The sequence below is a fragment of the Agelaius tricolor genome, unplaced genomic scaffold (assembly GCF_023055355.1).
Source record: "Agelaius tricolor isolate 1412-34295 unplaced genomic scaffold, bAgeTri1.0.p SCAF_28, whole genome shotgun sequence".
In the NCBI taxonomy this organism is placed as follows: domain Eukaryota; kingdom Metazoa; phylum Chordata; class Aves; order Passeriformes; family Icteridae; genus Agelaius; species Agelaius tricolor.
Genome location: NW_027269288.1, coordinates 8,004,929 through 8,029,041, shown reverse-complemented (window position 1 = coordinate 8,029,041; position 24,113 = coordinate 8,004,929). Strand labels below are relative to the sequence as shown.

Genomic DNA, 24,113 nt, shown 5'->3' with positions numbered 1-24,113 from the left:
TAAGGAGATCACAATGTAAATAACAGAAACACGTAATAATCTTAAAGGAGTTTTTTGTACAGGTAGAGCTGCTCCCAAAGTAATTAAACAAGAAACTTCTAAGCTAAACACCATAATTGTGCTGTCTGTTTAGAGTTAAACCACAAACTCTGATACTTGCTGAACCATTTCTGAAAGTTGGTGCTGTCTCCAGGCAATCTCCATGTGATGGGTGTGTTGTCTTACCTTGCAGTCCATGGTGCCTAATATAAAATAGGGATTTGACCATGCCTAACTTGGATCTTTTCTCTCTTTTTTTTTTCTCCAATCCTCCTACCCTCCTCAGATTGTGACAGCAGTGAAATTTTTACAGAATCCACGAGTCCGCCAAAGTCCTCTTGCAACCAGAAGAGCATTCCTGAAGAAGAAAGGTATGAACTCTTTAGGTTGTGATCTCAATGATAATGAGGGTCCTTGAATTAATGTAAAGTCAAAATGTATTGCTGGGGAATATTAGATGTTACAGACAAAGCAATTAGTCTGCCCCAAAAGAAGATCTGAGGTTTATAAGAAATATCAGCCTCTTTTCTTCCCAACTGACGAGTGCAATATTTGCACCAGATGTGGAATTGCAGAATACAAAAGACACATGGGAAATTTCTGGTTAACTGTTATCAGATCTTTTCTGCAATGAGGACAGTTCATGCTTGTGGACTAGCTGGTCAGTTCAAACCTTACTGACACTGGCATTAGAATGGCCAGTCTCTGGGTGAAAAGGTCAAATGTTTCCAAAGAGAGCCAGAGAGAGGCAAAGAACCTGGTAAAAGTCAACAAGGTCAGGTTAAGGTCAAGCTTGGGGTCAACCTGACTTTCAGGCTGAAATGGTAAACTACTGACTGAGTTTAGCCCTTTTCTATAGCAGGGATAGAACAGATCCTGACAAATCCTATATCATCTTAGTGAGGCACAGCATACTTTGATCATTGCCTACAGAAAATTTATTTTACTTTCTGACTCATAGTGGAACTATCTTTTGTTCCTATTTTATTTCTAAAGTTTTTATTCCACAACTTGCAGTGCATTCCAGGTGATGTTCACTCTGTATTTTGCTACAGTCCCGGGACCATATTGCTTACCAGAAGACATAAATAACAGCAGCTTTAACTTCAAGTTAATTACGTGTGTTGTAGAGCACTGTAAGGTGTTGAAATGATGCTGAAAACACAAATTCCAAACTTCAGAGGGGAGTGACCCACATACACAGTGAAAGTACTTCAAGGTACATCAAATTCTAGAGCTAAAGATCTTGAGCTCTGAAAAGTAGGGAAGGCTGTGAAATACGTATTTTTCTGTTTGGAGCTATGAACTGCCTATTGAGATGCCTGAGACCTGAAGTCATGAGATGGAGAGTTCAAATATATGCACCAGTTTGCTCATCCTGAATAGCAGAGAACCCAGAAGGGAATGGCAGCCTTGTGTTTTGGCAATGATGTCATGACAAGTAGTTCAGGGGCACATCACGTTGAGTGTGATCCTCTCGCTGCTTGTCCTAGTGCCAGTTAAGAGGACATTCCAATCACGTAGGGACGTTGCTTGCCCTGCCCTGCCATCAGGATGACATTAAAATTTGGAGCCTGTTGGTTGCTGTGCACCATGAGTTTTTCCTTGAAATATGTGGACCTACGGGGAGTAATTAATCATAAAAGCTTGGGGATTTCAACTCTATCATCGAAGCAATGAAGCAAGGGAAAGCTGAGCCTAAAAGCTGTGCTGATTACCCGGGGTAACCTGATACAAAATCTATTGTTGCCGAGAGATCCTTAGCCCCCAGTATATCGTGCAATATTATAACTGCCTGATCTTCTTCTGCGCTGACAATGACCAGTTAGTCCTCATTTTCTCTCTCAGCACAGCTGGGTTAGAATTTCATTTGCAGAAGGTATTTAGAGCAATTTAGAGACAAATGTCTCTGGTGTTTGCTCTGCACTTCCCCACCGCAGGCTTCGCTGAACAGTTTTTCGTATCAGGAGCTCCATCTAATCTGTTTAATTTTAATAAATCCCTGACTGGGAGAAGAGGAAGGGTGGGGAGATGGAGGCGCAGAGAAACTGTGGCCGGACTAATACTTCTTATGAATTACTTGGCTAATAATTACTAAAGAGCAGAAATGGTTTGGTAGAACTGTTTGTTTGTTCCTGTGTGTTAATTAGCCCTCCTTCCCTCTGTGCTAATTGTTTTTTTTTCTAAACTTAACCATAGGAGATAGGAAGGAGTAGGGTCCACTAGCACCTGCAGCCAGCAGCCACTGGAAATATGTCCACATGGAATGTGGCCTGTGCTCCGTGCTGGCGTGGTGCCTGTGTGGTCTAGCAGATGGAGTCAGTTCTAGAAACAGAGATGTTGTGGCTGGTTTAGGCCCCAGCAGATGAGGGACTACAGGGTTTGCTAGGCTGTTCCCCCTGTTCTCTGAGGTACACTCCCTGTCATCCTGGTGATAATGTTTATCCCCAGTTGAGGCTGTCTGGTAGAGAGTCCTCACTGCCAGCTGGAAAAGGTCTTGCAAGCCTGACTTGGCTTAAGAAATTTCACTTCTGAGACTCACAGAGGTGGTTCTTCCTAGAATTACAATATTTTCTTCTGTTTCTATAAGCATCTCCTTCCTCATAAAGGCCAATCAAATTTTATTTCCTTTTAGTATAGGAGCTGGATTTGGTTTTGTACATTTCAGTGAGATGAGAAATGAAAGTTTCTGCAGGATTATCAGCTGGACTGGGTTTGGTGAAACAATCGTTGTAGAGGCTGAAATCAGGTGTTCCTGGTTCTGTGCAGTTCAGGTGGTGCTGAACTGCTCTCTCTGGCACATGGGGTGGTAGAGTGTTGATGACAGTTGGGAGAGTGAGGGTGTCCTGGATTTGTAAAAGGGCTTTCAAAAGTCAGATGAGATTTCTCTATTGTCTTAAGCACTTTTAAACTCCCATATACAGAGGCATTAATGAGAAACATGAAGTTATTAGAATCATTTATCATTTTCTTTGAAGCTTACACTGGCATTTTGTGTAATTTATGACATTTCCTCCTTTTTATCATGAACTTCTTCAGATGAAGGGAAAAACAGCTGTTTCCCCTCAGAGTATCTGAAAGAAAAGAAAGGAAAAAAAAGATGCTGTTTGTTTTTTGTCCAACTCGCTGATTCTGCTGATGACATGCCACAGAATCAGCGGCGCCTTGGGAGTAATTAGACAGCATGTGGGGCTTAAACCCTTGTGGAAATGTGTCTGTCATTTAACTGTTGTGCCTCAGATGTCCTGCACTGCTCAGTTACCCATCCGCTAACTCGTGTGCCTTGTTAATTTTGTGTGCTCTGAATCTCTTTAAGTTCTGGCAAGACAGAGAAAGGGGGTGGAAATGCACTATACATGGGAAGCTCTGTTTTTAGGGTGCTGGGTTTTTGGGGCAGAGAAGGGGAAAACTGCCAGGTTACAGGCTTGTTGTGTCATCTTGGATGAAGAACTGTTTTCTTAGTTGCTTGTTCTCTTCATCTGTAAAATGACTACAGTAATGCCTTTCCAGAGTGGGATTGTGGGAACTGATGAAAGCATATGAGGAGCTCAGAAATAATAGTGATGGAAGAACAGAGGTGCATTAAAGCAAGTTAATGTACAATTGTTGAGTTATGTTGGGAAAATGTCCACTCAGAAGGTTTTCTGCAGTGCATCAATGTTCCAGAAAATTTTTCCAGTGTCAAGATGCCAGACTATGGTGATTTCTGAAGAGATGAAAAAATTGTTTAATTCTACATGCCCTTCCCAGTCAGAGCTCAAAGGCACTTGATCCCCTGGAAACAAATGCTGTCAGCCCCAGAATCTCCAGTCAAAAACTGACTTGATTTTCTTCCTCTTTCTGTAGTCTGCATTCTTGGAAGTTGAACCTGCCTTTTCCCCTTTGTCAAAGAAACCCAAGTGAATCACCTTCAGGACCTGAAGGATGGGGGCACAGCCCACTGCTGGAGGGCTTAAAAAAAGCAAATTCTTCAGCAGATTTCAATTTAACCCTCTTTTATTACTCCTTTTTTTTTTTTTTTATAATTTAAGTCCATTTCATGAGGCAGTTTGCATGTCCTTGAATGGAATCTCGTTACCATGAAAGCTTTTTTAGCATTGATTTCATAACAGTCTTAATTTAATAGTGCCGTCATTACTGAGAAGCTCTGAGAGTGAGGCCCCAGCTTTCCAGGTCAGTGACCTTTTAATTACAAACCTTGTTCTGATGGCCAGGTTATCGACTGGACAGCTCCCAGCTCCTGCCCCCAGCATGAAGATGAAAATAACTGCCTTTCCTCCCCCACTTCCAGAAAAGGGAGGAAAAGAAAAGTAACCTCTTGTGTTTCCAAAATTAATTTTCTCCTTCAGCTTTACTTTGTAATTAATTCTTTAACATGTCTCAGTGAAGCTCAAACAGTTTTTGCAAAGGCTTTTCTTGAGAATAAAATACAATGCAAGCCAATGGAGTCCAGTGCCAACTCAGCTGGAAAAATAGAGTTAGTAACCTATGGTGTCAAAATACCTATTTAGGCCAAACTGCTCTGGCTCTCCAAACCTTATTCTTTTCTAGAAAGTACCATGTTTGATACACAAAAGTGGGATTAGACCATAGGTGTTGACTGTTCAAGGAATGCCAGGTGACTTGTCATTCTCTTGAAACTTCCTGTCAGGATATGGATTGGAGAGATGGGGAAGAAGAGGAGTAAGGGCTTTATTTCACTGTTGTGCTGGTGTTGGCTTCTCCACAGTGGCTGGTGTGGGTTTGTGCTGAGGACAGCGTTGGTAGCACTGAGGTGTTGTAGCTGTGTCTGAGCAGTGCTTGCACACAGAGCCAGGGCCTTTTCCACCTCTCACCCCACCAGTGAGGAGGTTGGAAGTGCACAAGAGGATGGGTCAGCTGACCCCAGCTGACCAAGGGACACAGGTATAATCTGTTCACTGTTTCCAGCACAAATCCAAAACATAGCCCCATACTAGCTACTGTAAAAACTGCACTATCCCAACCAGACAACTGCACAACTGATTGTGTGAGTGAGGCTTGTTTTGTCCTTGCATCTCAGGGAACTTGTTCTCTAGCTGCTCACACCAATGCCTGCACAGACCTCATCACTTGAGCTTGCAAAGCTACAAGCAGGACCTGGAGTTCAGATACTGATAGCAAAAATTTATTGCAAGAGCATGCTTAGTGTTTTAAGTTTCTAGTACAAATCAGCTCACAGCAAGAGAAAGTTCACTAGCATAGGTAGAAGCAGGGAGGTGCTTTCTGATTATTTAAGGAGTTTGCAGCAGGTGTTCAAGTAGCATAAAGTAACTCTAACATCTTGTGTAGACTTACAGAAATGACTGTAGAGGTTGCATGGAAGTCAGCACATTCTGCATTTTCATGATGCTTTTCAGGATTTTGGAGCACATTGTACCCATTAACTATGGAAACTTTGCAGCTAGTTGCATGGAGAATGTTGGATGGTGTTTATAGGGTTAGCTATCATTATCAGAATCATGGTTTGATCTAGATCTCACTGTGCTTCCCACTAAAAAGCATCCACCTCTGAGGTAGACAACAGCAGCTGTTCAACATCACTTTGTGATTTTTAGGAGAGGAAATGAAGAATACTTTATCTAAGTGATCTTGCAGAGGGAGCTTTAGGGATAGAGAATGTAATTACTGAGTAAAAAATTTACTAAGATTCTTGAAAAGCACCATGGGATATTTAATTACTAAAGATGATTGGGCCTCTGTTTATGACTGTGCAAGACAGCTAGTGTGCCTTGTAATATTTTGCTGGGATAAAGAAAAACATGTCCTACACCTGTCATGCAACCAGTTTGTTCTTTAGGTGCCTCCCATCCAAGCTTTGGCTCTACACAACCCTGCATAAATGGGGAAATGTGATTGTCTCCCAAAGAGCTTATTAGGGAACTTAAGAATGAAGAGTGAGAGAATGAAAACTGTCATTGCTAACAAACTCACACCAGTTCCTGTCTAAATCAGCATTAGGGCTAATCACATCCATTTGTGGCACTCTGCTGTGTTTGCCCAGTGCTGATAATGTTCAACATACACATTCCACTCCTGGAGTATCATAATGCAGAGGAATAGATGTGCTTGTGATCCAGAAATTAGTTCCACCTTTCTGTGTTTTGTATTAGTTGCCTTCTTTTTTCTTCCTGAGAATGATTGAGAATCACTATCCATCTGCTGAGAAGGAGATGTCTTCCTGTCCTGCCACTCTTTTGCATGCAGATCTGTCACCTGCTGTTCAGTACCAGCCTATTCATCATGCTGACTCTTTTCCCCCATCAATTTTACCACTGTTTGTGATGTCTGAACTTGTCATGAACTGTATGGAGTTTCTTGGCTTCTTTGGTGACAAGGAATGTACAGTAGTGCTAAGAAAATGTGGTAAACTGCTCAACCTTAGGACACCCTGGGAATCAGATATGGTGCTTCTTTGGAGGGTTTTGGGAAGAATATAGTTGAAGAAACCCTTCGCTATCATTCCTCAAGATTTGAAAGGAAATTTGGAGAAACTAGTCTGTTTAGTCCCTATAAACATGGAGAAATCAGTTTATTGCTCACCTCTGACTCTTGTCCCAGCCACTAGTCATTTATGAGAGGGCAGAAAACCACCTGACATCAGGTTAGACATAACTGCTCATGTGATGCAGTGTAGAAAGGAAGCCAATCCTTTCTTGGCTTGAAAATTATTGATAAATTGGAACAGACCGGTTTGATGCTTAGGAAGTTGTGCATGCTGCAAAATGCTGTTTGTAAGCTTAATTTTAAGAAATAATTGGAATGTCATGGGTTTAATGATGTCTCTCCACTTGGCTATCTGACAGTGACTATTTAATGTAAAAGAGCCGTTAAAAATGGCTTTGCAAAATTAACTCCTATTGCTCATTGAGTGTATTTTGAGTCATATCTGCCTTGTTTACTGACAAAGTAATGTTTCCATTCCTGGTAGTACTGAAAAAACAATATGATTACAGCAGAGTGAATTGAAGTCTACCTAGAAGATAATGCTAAAATAGTCAATTATATTCCAAGACCTGAAATCATTAGCCTTAGTGATGGGCAAAAAAGACCCAGCCCCTGACTTGTAAATTTAAATAGTTATTTATAATGCTTTTGAGTGAAAGTAAATGCCAAGTCCAGGAGAAAGTCACTTCTGTAGTTACAATCTAAAAGCAGGCATGGGAGATCTGGGACATGCCTGCTTCCTTGGCTTTGGGTAAATTTCTTGTTTGCAGCTTGCCCATCTGTAAAATGGGGTTAATTACCACTTTTGCCTTATTGACTCAGTAAGATTTATGTTAGCAGTGTTCATAAACTGCTCTGATATGCTTGTTCCAGAGCTCTTGGTGCTGCCGTGTGTGATTTTTGAAGGTGCTGCAGTAAAAGCCACACTTTCAGAGAGATTAGGAGTTTACTTCCATCAGCTGTGTATGGGAGGGGAAAGCTGCAAACTTGAGAATGTCAGAATGTCAAGGCTCAGGCAGATTGCGTGCAATCCTAATCCAGCCCTGCAGCTTTGACCTTTGAAGGAAGATTCACCTTGAGATGGTTGAAGAAATCTGTATATGTTTGTATAAAAATATTTCTTTGACAGAAGGAATTTGTTTTTCATGGTCATCCGGCTCAGGGTTTCCCCACAGTCTTCCCAGAACAAATAAATGAATTCAGCTTCTGAGAATGGACCTGGTATTCTGAGTCTAAGGAGACAGCCTTCCCTCTTGAGGCTAAAACAAGGAGTGTAGATAGGATAATCTGTGGTGTTCTGCTGAAATCCATTTCAGACCTAATGATACTTTCCTGCTAGGAAAGGTAAAATACGTTCCTGTATGAGATAATTCTCTAGGATCTCTTAGACAACATTTCTGTTCTGTTTAAAATTATGTCTTGGGTCCCCTTGAACACGAAATCCTACAGTTTGCTTTTCTGCTGCAAACTCTTAATTTTAGTATAGAGTGCAATCATTCTTTTCTTAACTAAAAGGTTAATTTAGTTTTTGGTTCATTCCTTGCTATTCTTTCTCCTGGAGCCTAGTCCAGGTGACTCCACTTCTCCTGGAGCAGAGCAGAGAATTCATTCTCATGAAACCTGAGGCGCTCTGAAGTAAAAGCTGTTGACTTTGTCAAGCCGTGCAAATGTGCATTGCTTTTAGCAAGACAATAAAGGGTAAATGGGGTGATCTCTGCTCCTGCAGAGAGGTCAGGTGGTTAGATTACACAATCTTCTAGAGCATCTTGCAGCAAATACATGGGTTATATTAAAAGTTGCAATCATATCATTTTTTAAAAGTAAATTGCTGACCTTATGCAGTGGAATCAGCTTTATTGAATTTCGCCAAAAATGCGTTTATAATCCCCCCACCCCTGCATACACATGATATTCATGTCCTTGCTGCCCATGTGGAAATGTCCCTTTTTACGGTGATAAAATTAAATTTGTCTTTGTCTCTGCCTTGCCTCACCTTTTAAGATTCCATCCTTTAGAGACACCAGTGGATATCCATAGCAGAGAATGAAGATGGGCAATATCCCTGCACGGCTGGCTGGCTGATTGTGAGCCAACTACCACGGAACAAATAAATAAGCATTTCACATTTAGAGGACAAATCAAGCTGAGGACAGGTATAATATGGGTATTTTTCTAGGAGTGTTGTGGCCTTAGCATAGGTAAGAATTTGTTTTGACTTGGAAGTACCTACACTTTGCTTCTGGATTTTTTCTAATTGCTATGCAATATGAAATGTAAAATCCACTAACAGTTGTTGTGTTGCTCGTAGTACTGTGTTACATGCCCTTCTTCAATAATAACTAACCATAAAACTCTCTGGGCTTTGGCCACCTACAGCCTCCTTCCTGAATTCACTTGAGAAAAAGGTGTTACACAGCATGCTCAAGAATTTAACACACCTATTTCCCATATTCCTATGCCACTTTGTTTGCATCTTCAAAGTACTCTACAAATATTAGCTGACTAGGCTTGTGACACCCTTTATGAAATGGCAAGATTATAAGGTTAATTTAAAACATTTCAGATTACATTTTTTCATCTTCATTAGACCTTTATATTCTTGAAAGAGTTTGCAAACTCCACATTTTAGTGGGAAACTGAAGAATTTTTAGGTGGGGACACTGAGGCAGATGTATTAACAGTTAGATCTGAGATAATTCTGACTGCCAGCCATAGATCTATAAATACAACCATACTGTGCTATATTGTCAGTGTGATGTACTGTATAGAATTTTCAGTAAAATTACTTAAAGCATTTTCATGTTTATCCACCACTCCAACCCCAGCTGCTTTGAGGGTTGGTGGAAGAGGTTAAGCTGGTTTTATTCAATAAAATCAACACAAACCATCTAAGTAAATGAAGGGGCAGATTGGCCTTTGCAGTGTTAGCCTGGATCCCTTCTTACAGCATCCCCCAGCTTGTGTTTTTTATGTAGTGTTTAAAAGACTGTTGCTCAGAGGTACTGGAAAGAATATCAGAATATCATTACTCCTGCTCTTCAAGTAACCAGGAGAATGCAGCTGTTAAACTCAGGATATAAAATACATGTTTAAAAGATGACTCTGTATGTGTTTAAAAAAGAGAGCGAGAGAGGATTCAAGGGAACCAAAAAATAGCAGGTTCCATTACTGTAATTAAATGGCAGCATTTAACCTATCAGGCCGTTGCGTGTATGTGAGAGACGAGCAGGGAGCTGCATTTGAAATGATCTCTGTCTTCCTTGGGGGATAGAGTAGTTAAATAATTTGTTTGCGAGGTGTGAGTTTAGTGTCGGGTAAAGCGAGCGCTGCTGTGTGTGTGTCTCGTGGAGCTGGAGAGCTGAGGGTGGCAGTCAGCACTGGATGCACTCTCATGAGGAACACAAGCTGCTCTTGCCCGTTTGTTGGCTTCTCTGCACTCAGGGCCTCACCTGCTCCCACATATTTCATCATAAAAGGAGAGCTTTTTCCATGCCAGGACACCTGAGACAGACAGCAGTAGTAGTGAAAGAAAACCAGGGAGGAAATAGAGGAAGAAAAGAATCAGAGTCAGTTTTGTGAGCTTTTTTCCCAGTGGCTGCTGTAAGGGCTGAGTTGTTGTATGTGGTCATTGGCACTCAGGAGTCTGGGGGCTGTGGCATCCCTGGGGACCAAGGATGAAGCTGCTGCTCAGGGATCTGCCCCTTAAGCAGCACATCAGTGTTGTCCCTGTGCCTGGCACGGTGCCTGTGCTTTGAGACTGGAGTGCAGGGCCACGTGGAGAGAGAGGGATCTGCTGAGGGCAGCCTTGGCCCTTCATCATTGACCTGGACCCTGAACAGCCCTTTGGGCAGACCTGGACAGTGATGTTGGTCCTTTTTGGCATCCCAGGGAGGAGACACAGTCTTACATAGTGCTCAGAAGGGGGAATCTTCCCATTTTTTTAAGTCCCTTTTTATTTGTACAGTGATTCCTTTGTTTAGGAATATTTCCTAGCCCAGGAACTCCAAGAGCTGTCTTCATCCTTTGAACTGCTTCAGCTGCCTCCCCTACTGATCCAACTTGTGTTATATTGCAGGAACATGGCCCTGAGTGTTTCTTAAGGTTCACTCCAGTTTCTGTGTGAATTTTGTATGGCCACTCCCATTTTAATTCCTGGGCTGGAAGTTTTGTGATGCATTAGAAGACAACAGACAGTGTTAAAAACACAGATATTTCTGTATTTCCTTATTGAATATTCAACTCTAGTGACTGGATTTTGAGGGGAGCATTGGGCTAAAAGGAGACCAGAGACATGCCCTGTATTTTAGCACCCAATCAAAGCAATGCATGAATTTGAGTCCTTGATGAGATTTAGAAATCTGAAACTATTTCCATAGACAATCTACCAAAAAAAAGGTTTAAATATGTTATTTGAATAAATTATTTGTTATGTGCACTCAAGTGCATATAAGGCATGTATAGATTCTCCAACCAGTCAGTCTTCGCACATGATGATTGTGCCAGTCTGAAATGTTTTAGAAAAGATACAGTGTAATATTATTTCTCTTTCACAGACGTAGAAACTGAGGCAGATGGAGGTTAAATGGCCTACACAAGGTCAATAGCAAGGCTGGGAATAGAACACAAATGTGTAGAGGCTTTTTATTATACTAATAAGGAAACTCTGGAGGTGTGTTTGGCATGGTAATCGGAACCCCAGAGAACTAGAAGCAGTTACTGTGTTCTGTGCATGTCCCGAGGGGGCAATGATGAAACTCCTTTCCTACCTTACCACTCCAGTTCTCCGTGTGTGGTCACCAGAGTTTTTACACCACTTAACCTCGTTATTTTTAGTATTGTTAGCATTAGTCGTCCTTTGGGCGTTTAATCCAGGCTCTTTAATTTTCTCTGGAGCCCTGGAGAGGCCCTATGGAAGCCACAAGGGGAGAAAAAAAAAGCAATAAACAAACCAAAAGATGAAAAATGATCTTTTGAAACTTCTTCTATTTTGTTGACTTGTCCCCTAATGTTTTTTGTCTTTGTTGTTCTTTCATCATGAAGGACCCTGCTTAAATGTCTAATCTTGGTTTCTTAAAAGTTAATTTACTATTGTTTCTTTCTTCCCCACCCAAGATTAACATCCTGTGTGATGACATAGATGGCTGTTGTCTAAATGGATGTGATGTAACCAGCAAAATTGTGTAGGGTGGGTGGAGAAATATTTATATACTTGTGTTAAAAATTACAAAGTAGGTTTGTCTTTTAAACAGAAGGTATTTCAACACTGTTACTGGCAGCATCAGCCTTTAATTTTACAGGTGGCTACCTTTCTAGTAACATTCAGCAAATATTTTAATGGCATGTAAAAAATTTCTCAAAAACAGAATAATGAGGAACGAGGGTGATTTATAATCTGTAATGAATTCTTGCTGACGTTGTCTTTTTATAATAGTGTAGTAGCATCTCTGCCTTTCTGAGGGAAGTGCAAACCAAATTTACCTGAAACATTTGTACCATAATAATCAAATATGTAGCATTTAGATGTAATTTTCTTAATTCAACTTATCTTCTTAGTGTGATGTTACCTGACTCACAGGTGTCTAACACTAATTCCACTTTATAGAAATGAGTTATAGGAGCCAAGATGCTCTGTAAGGTTGTGAGAAAATGCCTGTCAGAGAAAGGCATGTGCTCATGGCTCCACACCCAGTGTTGGTTTCTTTACATTTCCATATCTTTTTCCATGCACAGTTCCATGTATTTTTACATGGAATTTACTCAAAATGTGCAGCTGTAGCTACGAGTTCTCCATGCTCCCCATAGCAGCTTCCTGGCAGAGGGAGTGTCCAGTGTGCCCTTCACACTGTGTGTTCATTGTGTGTTCTTCAAGCACTCCAGCTTCATTTATAGACACTTAATATGGTTTTTCCTGTGATGACTCTGTACAAATGTGTTTGTTTTGCTCCTTTCTAAAGTTTAAAGTAAAAGAGGAAATAAATAACATGGAGAGAAGTTGCTCTTCACACTGCAGTTCATCTTCGTCTGCAGAGGCTGCTCTGTGACTGGTTTTGTCTAAGGCAGAAAATAGCCAGGTGCTCTGTTAGTGGGTCTGGGGCAATCAGTAATTCCAGAGTAATGCAAGGAAACTGAAATGCTGCATCAGGACAGATTTCCCCATTCTTATATATAAAACAAAGGCATCCTTCAGATATTCTGAAAAATCTGGTTAAAATTTCATAGAATGGCTTGAAATTGTTGTTCTATTACGATTGCTTTCTTTTGAATGCTGATTTTGGCAGAAAGAGTGGCAGGTTCTAGAATTGCAAGCCAGCCCAGTCCAGTAATCCCAGATCAGCAGTGACTGATCCAGAGTTCCACGTTTGAGATCAGACCTGATGGAGTCTGTGTTCACCCCCATACCCCAGCAAGGCCTGGGGATTCTTCACTGCTGTAACAAAGAAGTTGGAGTTACAAATGTCTGGGTGACTGCAAATCCCCCCTGGCCAGCTCCTTCTGGATCAGCACTGGAATTCTTGTGACATGCTGGTTCAAGTTGTTGGAAATACAATTTAAAATTGGTGTTCCGAAGGTAAATCAAAACCAAACCTCCTGTATTGCTGGTGTTTTACCTTACTTGCATTTAAGACCACCTCTGGCTTTCTATTTAGAAGCTCCTAAAGATAATATCACAGATCAAAGAGTAGCCAAAGGCTAATCATTTTGTTATTATTGCTCAACAAGCTGCTTAACAAAATATATTTTGTTCACACAAAATAAATGGATCTGAAGCACAAATGTTTTCTGTCACTGCTGCTATTAAAATATGTGGTAAGCTTTATAAGCTATGGTAGTGCATGGGTTTCTTAAGGGCCATGTATCAAACTGGGCTGCTTTTGGAAATGAACATGGAGAAGAAATTAATAATCTTTCACCCTTACAGAACGTTTCATGTTGTAGTTCCCAATTTAATAGGAAATTGCATAGGCCTGATGTGTACTCTGGGCAAGTTACTTCATTTTGGAGTGCAGGGTTTTTCTTTGCAGCCTGTCTTTCCTTCACACTGCTTGTTGGATGCTTTGGGTCTGCCTGCCTTCTATGGTTTGCACAGTTCCTGGCCCCATACCTGCCCAGTGAATGCCTTTTGGGATCCCTGAGGAGTATTATGGTACAAATAATGAGGATCAGGAGCCATCACTGTGAGACTTGTTTCTCTGCAGGAATAGCAGCAGCAATTTACAGGTCACAGGTTGGCTGTGCTTGGAAATGCACCTGTTTAGTGTACCTAATACTTGTTTTCTCTGAATGCCTGGTCTTATTTCTAGGGAGTTGTCAGTTGTGGTAACGAGTCATGACAGCACTATGGTTACTGGAGTAGTGTCTCTTCCATTAGCTGGATTTTTTGATCTCTAAGGACTCCTTTTAAACAGATGTCAGAGCCCTGGTTATGGACTATTCTTGATAAGCTACCTTAGAACTGGTATCCTGGCATAGTCTTCAAAGCCTTCAAACCCCAAGTAAATACTAATTTGAAATAATTTCAAATATGCAGAGGTTTTAGTTCTTATGTAGTGTTCTCACATCATGAACTGTCTAAATGTTTGTCCTGTGTTTCTGTGAGGCTTCCAGGTTAGTCACACATGTTGTGCCTCCAGCTCTAGCCATGCAGCAGGCAAGTGGGCATAATCTAACAGTGTCCACCCAGAGGAGGCTTTACACAGCTACTGTGCTTATGCTTGTGTGATGATAGAAGGGAAAAGCTGGAGGCAAGAGACCTAAAAATAAAAATAGCACCATTACAGATGATGAAAAAATAAAATCTCCTTCCATTTTTAGGAGAGGTTTTTGTTTATGTTACAGAAAGGCTTGTTTCTTCTGTATTTTTTGCTGACCATGGCTTTCTGAGAATGATTCTGTAATAGGCAGGTCTTCAGAAGAAGGTACCCAAGTTTGAATTTATTCTGTGGTTTTGCATATACTTGTTTGTGTAGGAATGTAAATGGGTTTTGTACCAAAACTTCTGGTTCTGTAGTTCAGGTTGGTGAGGACTTCTGGACCTGTCTTGCATGATTTAAAGTCATGTTGCTATCTCCCTTTTTTTCTCTATTTTGAACTGTTTGTGGAGCAAAACTTATACCTGTTGAATTATGCTGTCTGCTGCCTGAAGATTTGTTGTAGATTAATTGAAGAAAGAGTGTCCAGATCCTTTGGGGCTGTGATAGCACTCCATCTGCTGGGACTTTGGCATTGCAGAATCCCAAGCATGAGTCCAGTTTTCGTCCTGCATGTTGTTCCTTGAATTCTCCTCTTAGTGCCTTGACCCCTCAAATGTACAGCTTAGTATTGGGAGCTTTTACTAAAGGTGTCTCTTTCTTTCTTTCTTTCTTTCTTTCTATGGAACACAGATAACATACTTCATATAGGCAAGGAGCTTACTTTACATTAGAAGAGGAAGACCTGACCTCTCTTGCTGCAAGTGAAACTGTATTTTCCCTGCCTTGAAACTACCAGTGAAATGCATTTTGGACTGACTTATAATGCTGTGATTTATGCTGTGGTATGCTTTGTGATATTACAATGTCCTTTTGCCTTTGTGTTTGATTTTCTCCCCTCTGATAAATTTTACTGGGTATTTACCCAAAATGCCCATAGGAGAGTGAGGCATTCTCCCTGCTGTTTGCTGCCTCAGAGAAGGAATCCCATGGTTTTTTCCCCTCCAATTAACCTCACTGCAATTTCTTTCCCTCCCCCCCGCCTTGTTCTGAAATAGTATTAACATTGGAGATATTTTTAAATAGAAAACTGGAAGAAAGCATATTTCTTATTCTTATGTATACATGTTACACACAAATGTGAATGAGTGACCAGAAGCACCTTCTTAATTTTCCATTTTGAACTTCTCATATATATAAAACTGAGAAGGAAAGTTGTAGTACTTGTTCTGTTTCTTCCATTCCAAGACATGCTAAGCAAGTCACTTGCCCTTCTTTATTCAGAGTGAAAATACTTTGATCCAGTTTTCTGAAGACAATACTCATTTCATAAGAATATTTAATCAGTAGAAAATAGAGAGGATTTAGTTTGTTTGTTTAGTATTTAACCAAGTGAATAAAGCAGATTAGGGGAAGGGGGGACACTGGACCCATAAACAAGGTGATATATAATATTTTTTTTCGTTCTCCTTTTAAATAAATACCGATCAGCTTTATGTTCAGAGACAATAGGAGCCGTTGGCTTAAATTTGCAGTTTACTGTATTTATGGCTGTAATATCAAGGTGCTGCCGTCGTAATTTCATGCCCCAATGAGAAGAGCAAGGTCGAAGCAAATGCTTCCATCGGCATCTGCTAACACACTAACTCATAAACAAGGCCCGGCTGGATCAGGTGGCACGGAATAATACAGGCTAATGAAATACAGCACAGCTTTCCATTACTGTTAGTTTTTACAGTGTCGTCATTACGTGTAATTTATGTTTAAAAAATTCAATTTTATACAAGGCTCTGGGAAATAGGGGTCTGCAGGTCACCCGACGACTTTTAACGGCTCTGAGAGTCCTTATTGCACTCTACTGTTCCAACAAAATGTTAATAATAAATAATAATAAAAAAAAAAATCCTCTTTTACTTTTTCTCTGGTTTGCATATCTTGCTCTGTCTTTTTAATTACAAGTGGCTAAGGAGAGTTTGGGGCTCTGTGTGATGTCAGGAGTTATCCCCTTTGCTGGTGCTCCCAGAGGGGGGTTACTATCTGCTTGCTTTTCTTTTGTCTGTCTATCAATCACCCAGGATCCTGTAAATGGAGTAAACACAGCTGAGGAGAGGGAGATACTTAACAACCTCTCTCCCAAACCCTCACCCTCTGACATTGCCCTCCTCTCCTCCATTACACTTCATTTTATTATAGACTCCAAAAAGCTTAGCTAGGAAGAGAAACTGCTGCTGTGTTTATTTATTTATTTATTTATACTTGTTAAGCCAAAATACTTTTTATTTTAACCTTTTCAGTCCTGGCTGACTCACTGTGTAATTCCTAGCATTGTTCTGTTAGTCTGATTTTCCTTCCTTATTTTAGTGTTGTGCAGCTGAGGTTAGAGCACCCTTATCAGTTCTGATTGCTGCTTAGTCACCCTGATGGGTTAAAGTGTATCATGTTTCTGAAAGATTGCACTTGCATAATTAACAGTCTCGTAGATGAATAGAGCTGTAAGAATTCAAAGCCCTTTCAGCAACTTTTCGAATTACTTTTATTTCTGCATTTCTCAGCCTGACAGTTGAGACCAGTCCATGTTCCTTTGATGTGTGGGTTTCTTTGCTAAAGTTTGAGCTGGAAGTGCAGTACGAGGATGTTTACATTCAAATGCAATGTCTCAGTGTAAATTGAGGGGAAAAAAAAATCAGAGTGATGTTTTTGAAACCTTAGGTTTTATTCAACTATTGGGTTGGGCTCAGCCTCGTGAATGACCATGTGTGAAAGAAAATAGATCAGGAGACTTTGCCTTTTTGACCTTTTTGAACATTCAGCTCAGCACAGAGTAGGACGTAGGAGACAGATTTGATAACAGTCACCCAGCCCTGCATGTAACTGACTGAACAGGTGGAATCATTAGTCTGGATCAGATCCCAGAAGGATTTTATGATGATTCTTTTAAAATGTGGCCATGTTCTTTCTGAGCAGAGTTGACTCAGTGACTTCCAGGAACAGAAGTGTAATGTCATTTCAGGGTGCCGACCAGCAGATCTTCCTTTTACTCATGTGATACCAGGCACTAACCTCAGGTGGTCACGTAGTTTGTTGTAGATAAACAAGTTGTCCTGTCCTACTTTGGTTTTGCCTTCATAGAAAGTGTGTGGGGAAAAGCCAGCAGCTGCCACCCCCTGCCCCTCTCCTGCCTTTTGTCCCTGCCAAAGGGTGGGTTGGGGCTGCTTCAGGGTGGTCTCCTGGAGTGGTAATAAAGCTGGCTTTGGAAACCCACAAAGAAACTGAGTTTTTCCTACCACCTTTCTTTATTATGGCAGAATCCTTAATTTCACCTAAACAGAAATGTCTCCCCAAAACTGATGTAGCCTTCAGATTGTGAAAATCTTGTGTGAATTACTGGGCTGAGGAATGTAAATATATTTTCAGTGCATAGGATGGGAAAAGAGTTGTCACTAATGTGCCAGAGCCTGCGTCAGAAGAAGAAAAAGCAGTGGCTCATCTGGTTAAGTTCATGGAAGGATTTTACATTGCAATTATTGCTACTGTGCTTTGCCAGAAAATAGGTAAAACATCTCCTGAGTTTTGTTTTCTGTCTGCTGGAGGTTCGGTTCTGACCTTGGAGCACTTCTCATGTCTCTATGTCTCACCTCTTCCTCATCTGTGAAATAGGGGTACCAGTACTGTAAGTACTCCTACTTCAGAGTGGTCATAAGAGGAACAATATTTTGATGTACATAAGGTCCTTAAATAGTAAGAGATAATTTAAAAGGACATAAACAGACAGTGAAGTCTTCAAACGTCTTGTACAAAAGAGCTCTTTAATACAGCACCCAAGGTGCAGGCACCAAGAGATGCTTGTGATGATGCATTTCATTCTCTGGCTTGCTCTGTTGCTGTGTTTGACTACAATTTACAGAGGCTGACTGATGCCTGCAAATTGAGTGGCAGCAGTGACAATCAAAAAACAGGGTCAGCAAGAGCCTTTGAGTGCAAAACCATCAGGGGTGCTGGATTATTCAAATCAACACCCTGAAGCCTGAAAAGGAATTTTTAAAACTTTGTGAAAATTGTGACTAATTCTTTGCAATGGCTGTGGTACTGTAGAGGAGTGAGAAGGCTGGCTGGGGGAAGGGAGCAGGTTTGCATTCTGTGGGGCTCTGAAGACGGTTTCCGTGCATCCTTCTCCTCAGCTCAGTCCTTGCTCAGTACCCTCTGCGGTTAGATTATTCCTTGCAGATAGCAATCAACTGGAAGGAAGTGTGTGTCTAATTTGCATGAGATTATTTAAAACAAAAAAAAGGTCTGCATTAGTCAGGGTGATGGTAAACAACGCAAAGAGATGCCTTTTATAATATAGCCGTGGCTCAGCTTTCAAAGCCAAATATAATTCACTTACAATTGGCAGTTTCCTTTATTGTTCCTTTTAACCTTTTGCTTTCTGCATGGACTTGATCTTACTGCAGCCGCAGAACAACAGAAATGTTTGTTTTCCAAAGTGTTGGAAAGTGGATTTAGAGCAATTCCACTGTTAGCTGAGGTGATTTTCTTGAGATACCTGTTTGGGAGCTGTACTAGACACAAAGCCCCAGTTTTTGTGACACTGCTTTTGCATCCAAGGGCAGTGGTATTATTTTTGGGTTGCCAATTTCCTGCTAGATTAGAACAATGAATGAACATGGATACTTTTTCATGTAGTGCAGTGATAGGACTGTGATAAAATAAAGCAAGATGAGATATTGGAACAGATGACACTTAGATCTGGCTTTGAAATTCACACTTTTGTATGTAATTAATACATCCAAGTTGAATAATTTGGGCATGGAAAATTCATACTGTGTGCATATATAGGTGGTGAATTTGAAAAAAAAAATCATTCCAAAGGGAAATGTGGTTAAGTTAGCTATAATTGCCTGAGGAGAGCCTTAGAATATCTGGTCCATTTTTGTTACTGTGTGTGAGAAATGATCAGCATGAAGGCAGGTGTATTTCTGAGTGCAGAGATGACTTGTCATTACTGAGTGTCCACCGTGCAGACTTATTCCATATATATGCTTAAGGAATCAGCTCCAGGACTCCCTTGATCTTGAGGCCAAGATCACAATGCCTTAAAAGCATCTTGTCCAGAGGAAAGAGGTTTTCCAGGTAATCCCAGTCTTCTCCTCTGATATTCAAGAAGGGATGTAGTTGTGATGTTCATCTCTCTGTAATATTAAAAAGCTAGGTTTTTTAAAGTATTAAGTTCAGGAATTTCATCTACCAGCAGTGCTTTATGGATCTCAAGCAGGGGTGATTGAGAGAAAGTATTTCCCTATTTTTTTCCCAATGCTGTCCCGTTCATTCGATTTTCCTCATTTTGCTCAGTCCCTTCAAGAATCATGTGAGAATCAAGTAGTCTGCCTCTTATTTTATCAATCTCTTTCCTTAAATCCATATTCTCACTTCCCTCTTTCTGAGTGCTTTTGCATGCCCTGGATGGATGGTGAAAGGTCCTGAATCCCCTCATATGTTCCTCATAGCAGGGACACTGGGTTTTTATGTGCTTCTGTGCAGGAGAGTAAATGCTACACAGCTGTCCAGCTCTCGCTTCATGATTGCCATCTGAGTACTAAATTCTTTTTCTGGAGGATGTTTTCTCTTGTTGGAAAAAATAATCCAGCTGTGCTTCCTTCTTCAGAGATGCTGGTCATGGTGAATCCTTTAGCTGCTTTTCTTTTCCCCCTTGTTGGCCAAATAGTTTCCATATGTTGTGGCCAATTACAGATGGTCATCGTGGCATTTCCTGATGGCAGGAGTCACTGGAGCAACATGTACCATGTGTGCAGTGTTACTCCAGCTCTGTGTGAAATGAAAACCAGGCTGCCCTGGGGCAATCTAATCATGCACCAATGGGCCGGGGCAATGCTCAGCTGAAAGTTGGGCTTGGCCTTGTTTTGATCTGTTTTGTTATAGTTTTATTTCCTCCTTACATTCTGTGTCCCATTCATACTAATCACAGTCAGTCCCGATTTTTTTTCTTTTTATTTCTGCATTTGTCATAAAATAAAGCAAATTATTCCCGTCTTCGGAAACGATCTAGACTAATTAGTCGTCTAACCCAATAATTAGTTTTTTGTTTCCCTGTCTGTTTTCATGCATTATTGTTAGTTTTTTCCCCTCTTTTTTTTTTTACACCATTACAGATTAAAATGAGCCACATTTGCAGTTGATGGTATCTTTTTTTCGGGGGAAGAATGGAGAATTGCAATAGAAAGCTACTTCAAAAGCAGCAATAAACTCAAGGATAAATTAAGGAAATTGAATGAGCCACATTTGGAAGCAGCGTTGAGGCTAATATTCTGTCGCTTAAGGTTAAATTGCAACAGAGAAAGAGAGAGGGAGACATTCCAGTGAATCCAAAATTGGGGAGGCATTACTGCTCAAGTCAGTGCCAAAATTCTTTGCAGCTTGAAAGGGTTCTGCCTGGCTTGAGAATTTAATTATGTGTGCATAAAGTGGGTAAAGGTGCTAAACTGATTTCATTTCCTCTGCTCCCCCAGGCCTGACAGATGAAGAAATCGACCTGGCTTTCCAGCAGTCGGGCACGAGCACGGATGAGCCACAGTCCCCAGGTCCTGCCACACACCCGGTGCCAGCTCAGCCTCCTCACCCCGTGGTCTACAGTAAGTGCCACTTTGAAAAATACCTGCTCCCTGTTGCTTTCTGCTGTGATTCCTGCAGCCATTCACAGATTCCTGTGCTGCATCCTGGATTTCAGTTCAACTGATGACATAGTTTTTGTCAGAATCAGACACCAAATGTTATTTGAATGCACTTGGTGGTTGCTGATGCCTGTGACAAGATCATGTTACACAAGGAAAATGAGATACAAATGATCACTGTCTACAAACAAATGTCATCCATACCAGCCTGTGACACCTCTTGACCTGAAGGTGGAAAGTCAATGCAAATTAGATTCTGACACACTGTAAGGACATCAGAAAAGCACTTTGTCAACACGGGACTCAGCCTCCCCTTCTCAAACTTGGAAAACTTTTCTCTCTGATCTTAAATAATCCGAGGTGACAGCGGAAATTCTGTGTAGACTATGTGGATATGACTGTATGATTTTTGTGTACAAAATAGACTCTCAAAGAAATTGTAGCATCCCAACATAATCTGTGTAGACTCAAAATTTACATATATATTTGCATTTTAAAACAAACCTCGCAAAAAAGTATCTAAGCTCCAAACAATAAAAACCAAAGTACACACCATTAAAAATCCATCAAAAGAAGCTGTTCAGCTCACATGTGTGTCTGGTAGTTTGAAAATCACTTCACTTACCTGCCAAGTATAAAGAATAGGATTTTGTTGCTGCTCTTAAACAGCTCTATGGCAGATATTGACTGATGTAACATTCCACTTAGAGCTGTGTATTAGTTTATGGCACAGGTTTGCTATTGCTGGAGACAATACTAGATTACTTTTGGAGATTTTAGCTGCTCTGATCTGGCACAGTTTGAGACAAAAAACTTTTGTGACAATAGTGGGCTCAGAACCGGAATATTTCTGGCTGTTGTATTGTTTGTGCTCGTGAACTCTAGGGCTGAATTCTGCCTCCTGGGCTAATTCTTGTCTGCTGTAGTCCACAGAAAATGCCAGGAAAGCAAAATCTGCTGTCAGGCTGTAGAAGCAGGGCCAGATCCCTCTTGGTGCTGTCCATTGCTCATTCAGATAACTCTTACTACAACCTAGTACTGGAAGAGTTAATTTTCCCTTATTTCAGTGTTCCACTAGTATGAGTAGAGCAGGGAAGAAGCATGCAGTTCAGCCTGGGAAACACCGTCATCACTGTTAACCCTGGCAGCTTTATCACTCTTTGGTTGTTTTCCTTTTGCTATTTTGGGTTTCCTCAAAGCAGCAGCTCCCATTTTCTTCTTGCTAGGTAAGAATCTTAACTAAAATTTCAACATCAGAATGTTCCCAGTAACAGCTTGAAAGAGAATTTTGAAAGTATGAGTCTGTAATGCTTGGAAATCAAAGGTGACTAAAAATACCACCAAATAAAAGCCTTCACAGAGATTCTGATTGTAAACTTGTGCTGTAGCTTTGTGATCTGGTTAGTGCTTTTTAAATAATTTGAACCCAGAGCTTTTCCCTGGGAGGCAGTCGTTTTCAGCAGCCCCAGATTTGGGGAAGGGGTGACAATCAATTCATTAGGTACTGTTCCTTCCCACTCTAGCCATTGGTAGTAGACCTTCGATTTGAGCTTAACCTCTAAATGGATCCATAAAATGAATAAATAGCTGGACATACATGGTATTTGTTCCACCAAAATACTTGTTTTGATTACTAGATTGATTCGATTACACAGTTCTCATCTGTGCCCTGTTCTAGTTCTTGACTGGTGTAGTCCTGGTGGGTGTTAATGATGGATCTGTCTTTGTTGTCTTCCTATTAAGTGCTTTCCATGGTAGCAGAACTGCAAAAGGAATATGTGTATTTTTCTAGGCCTGTTGGATAAGACTGTGCAGTGGCTCAGTGCTCCTTCAAGGTGTGTTGTTTGCTGTAGGTTATTTTATCAGTTGGATGCTAATCCTGTAATGAATACTCCTGAATTGCTCCAAATCTGCTTCAGGACAGTTTTTTCTGTGATAGTTACTAAGCCAGTTTATCTTTCAGTCTTGTCAGGGGCTGCCATGTACAGAGGAAGATAGATGCTACTTTTCCTGTCTATCTGTTATGCTTATCATCTCACAGAGTGCTTGTGACACTGAGCTGGAATGCTGCTGGAGTAGAAGTTTGAAAGAATATCTGAATGACCAGGGGGACAGAGAGGCTGCTCAGTCCCTACATTGACTTGGTGATGGGAACAGCTCACGTTGAAGAGCTTACATTGAAAAAGACTGCAAGCTGTATTTGCCTTCCCCAAAGAAGACATTGAGTTTCTTGTGAAGCAGCATCTGATCTGCTAGAGTTTAGGTCTTCAAGACCTGAACCACTTTGTGTTTGATATCTTTGCTTCTTTTTAAGGGTTTTTGTTTTGAGTAGTTCTGACACCTCTACACAAAATGCAGAGTGAGGAGGGTTTTGTGCTGAAAACAGAGGCTTGTGTTTTAAGAAATCTAATTTCTCTCTGCACCCTCTTCCCACAAGGTGTTGCTGCTTCATGTTTAAAAATTACACTGGGACTGTGGGTTACCAGTACAGAAGTTCAGGATGGTTCAGAACCTTCTCAGGCATTTCTTCAGCAGGAATGAAGCAACAGCCAAGCTGATGATGCCAGTAATGCAGGTGTGAGATGCCCACTCCTGTGAGTCACAGCAATAAATCCTGGGTACCCCTTTTGAATTTGCTTCCTTGATCTCCTGCTGTTGCCACCACAGTTTGTTCTATTTCTTAAATTCATACCACTTAAATACTTCCTTTTGTACAATTGAACTTAATGTTCTAATGTTTTACTGGAAGTATCTGTAATTTTTATACATACTTCCTAATTCTTGAAGAGTTAACAAGAGAAAAATGCACTTGTAAGCCATCAGAGTGGCATAGGTTTTGTAAGCTGAACCCCTTCTGGTTGAAGAGAAAGTATAAAAACTTCTTTGGGGAAGAGACAATAATTAAATTTCTAGTATTTTAAGTCAATACCATCTCTATCACTTCTCCTCTTGTTCTGGAGGAGTAATTCCTTCTCTCCAGTTTGTACTTTTGCCAAGAGGTGTCAAAACTGCTTTAAAAAAAAGCTTAAAGAAAGCTCGAATTTGATTAATATAGAGAAACAAGACTTTGCCTGACTGATAATAAAACTGATAAATGACATTTGAATTACTTGTAGCAGTAATTTATTACATAAAATATCTTTTATTTGACATGCGATTAGTTGCTGGAAGCATCACTCAATCTGACTAGTTTAAACATGCTCTACAATGAACCCCCAGTAAAAAACCAGGGCTG

General features: G+C 40.7%; 1 protein-coding gene across 1 annotated transcript in view; it reads left to right on the top strand.

Moving 5' to 3' along the window:
• PEX14 (peroxisomal biogenesis factor 14) overlaps positions 1 to 24,113 on the top strand; it is a 67,064-nt gene that overhangs the window by 31,535 nt on the left and 11,416 nt on the right. The window contains exons 3-4 of the mRNA XM_071448894.1: positions 326 to 410; positions 20,717 to 20,839. Coding sequence (XP_071304995.1) covers positions 326 to 410; positions 20,717 to 20,839 — 208 coding nt within the window. The remainder of the gene's footprint in view (positions 1 to 325; positions 411 to 20,716; positions 20,840 to 24,113) is intronic.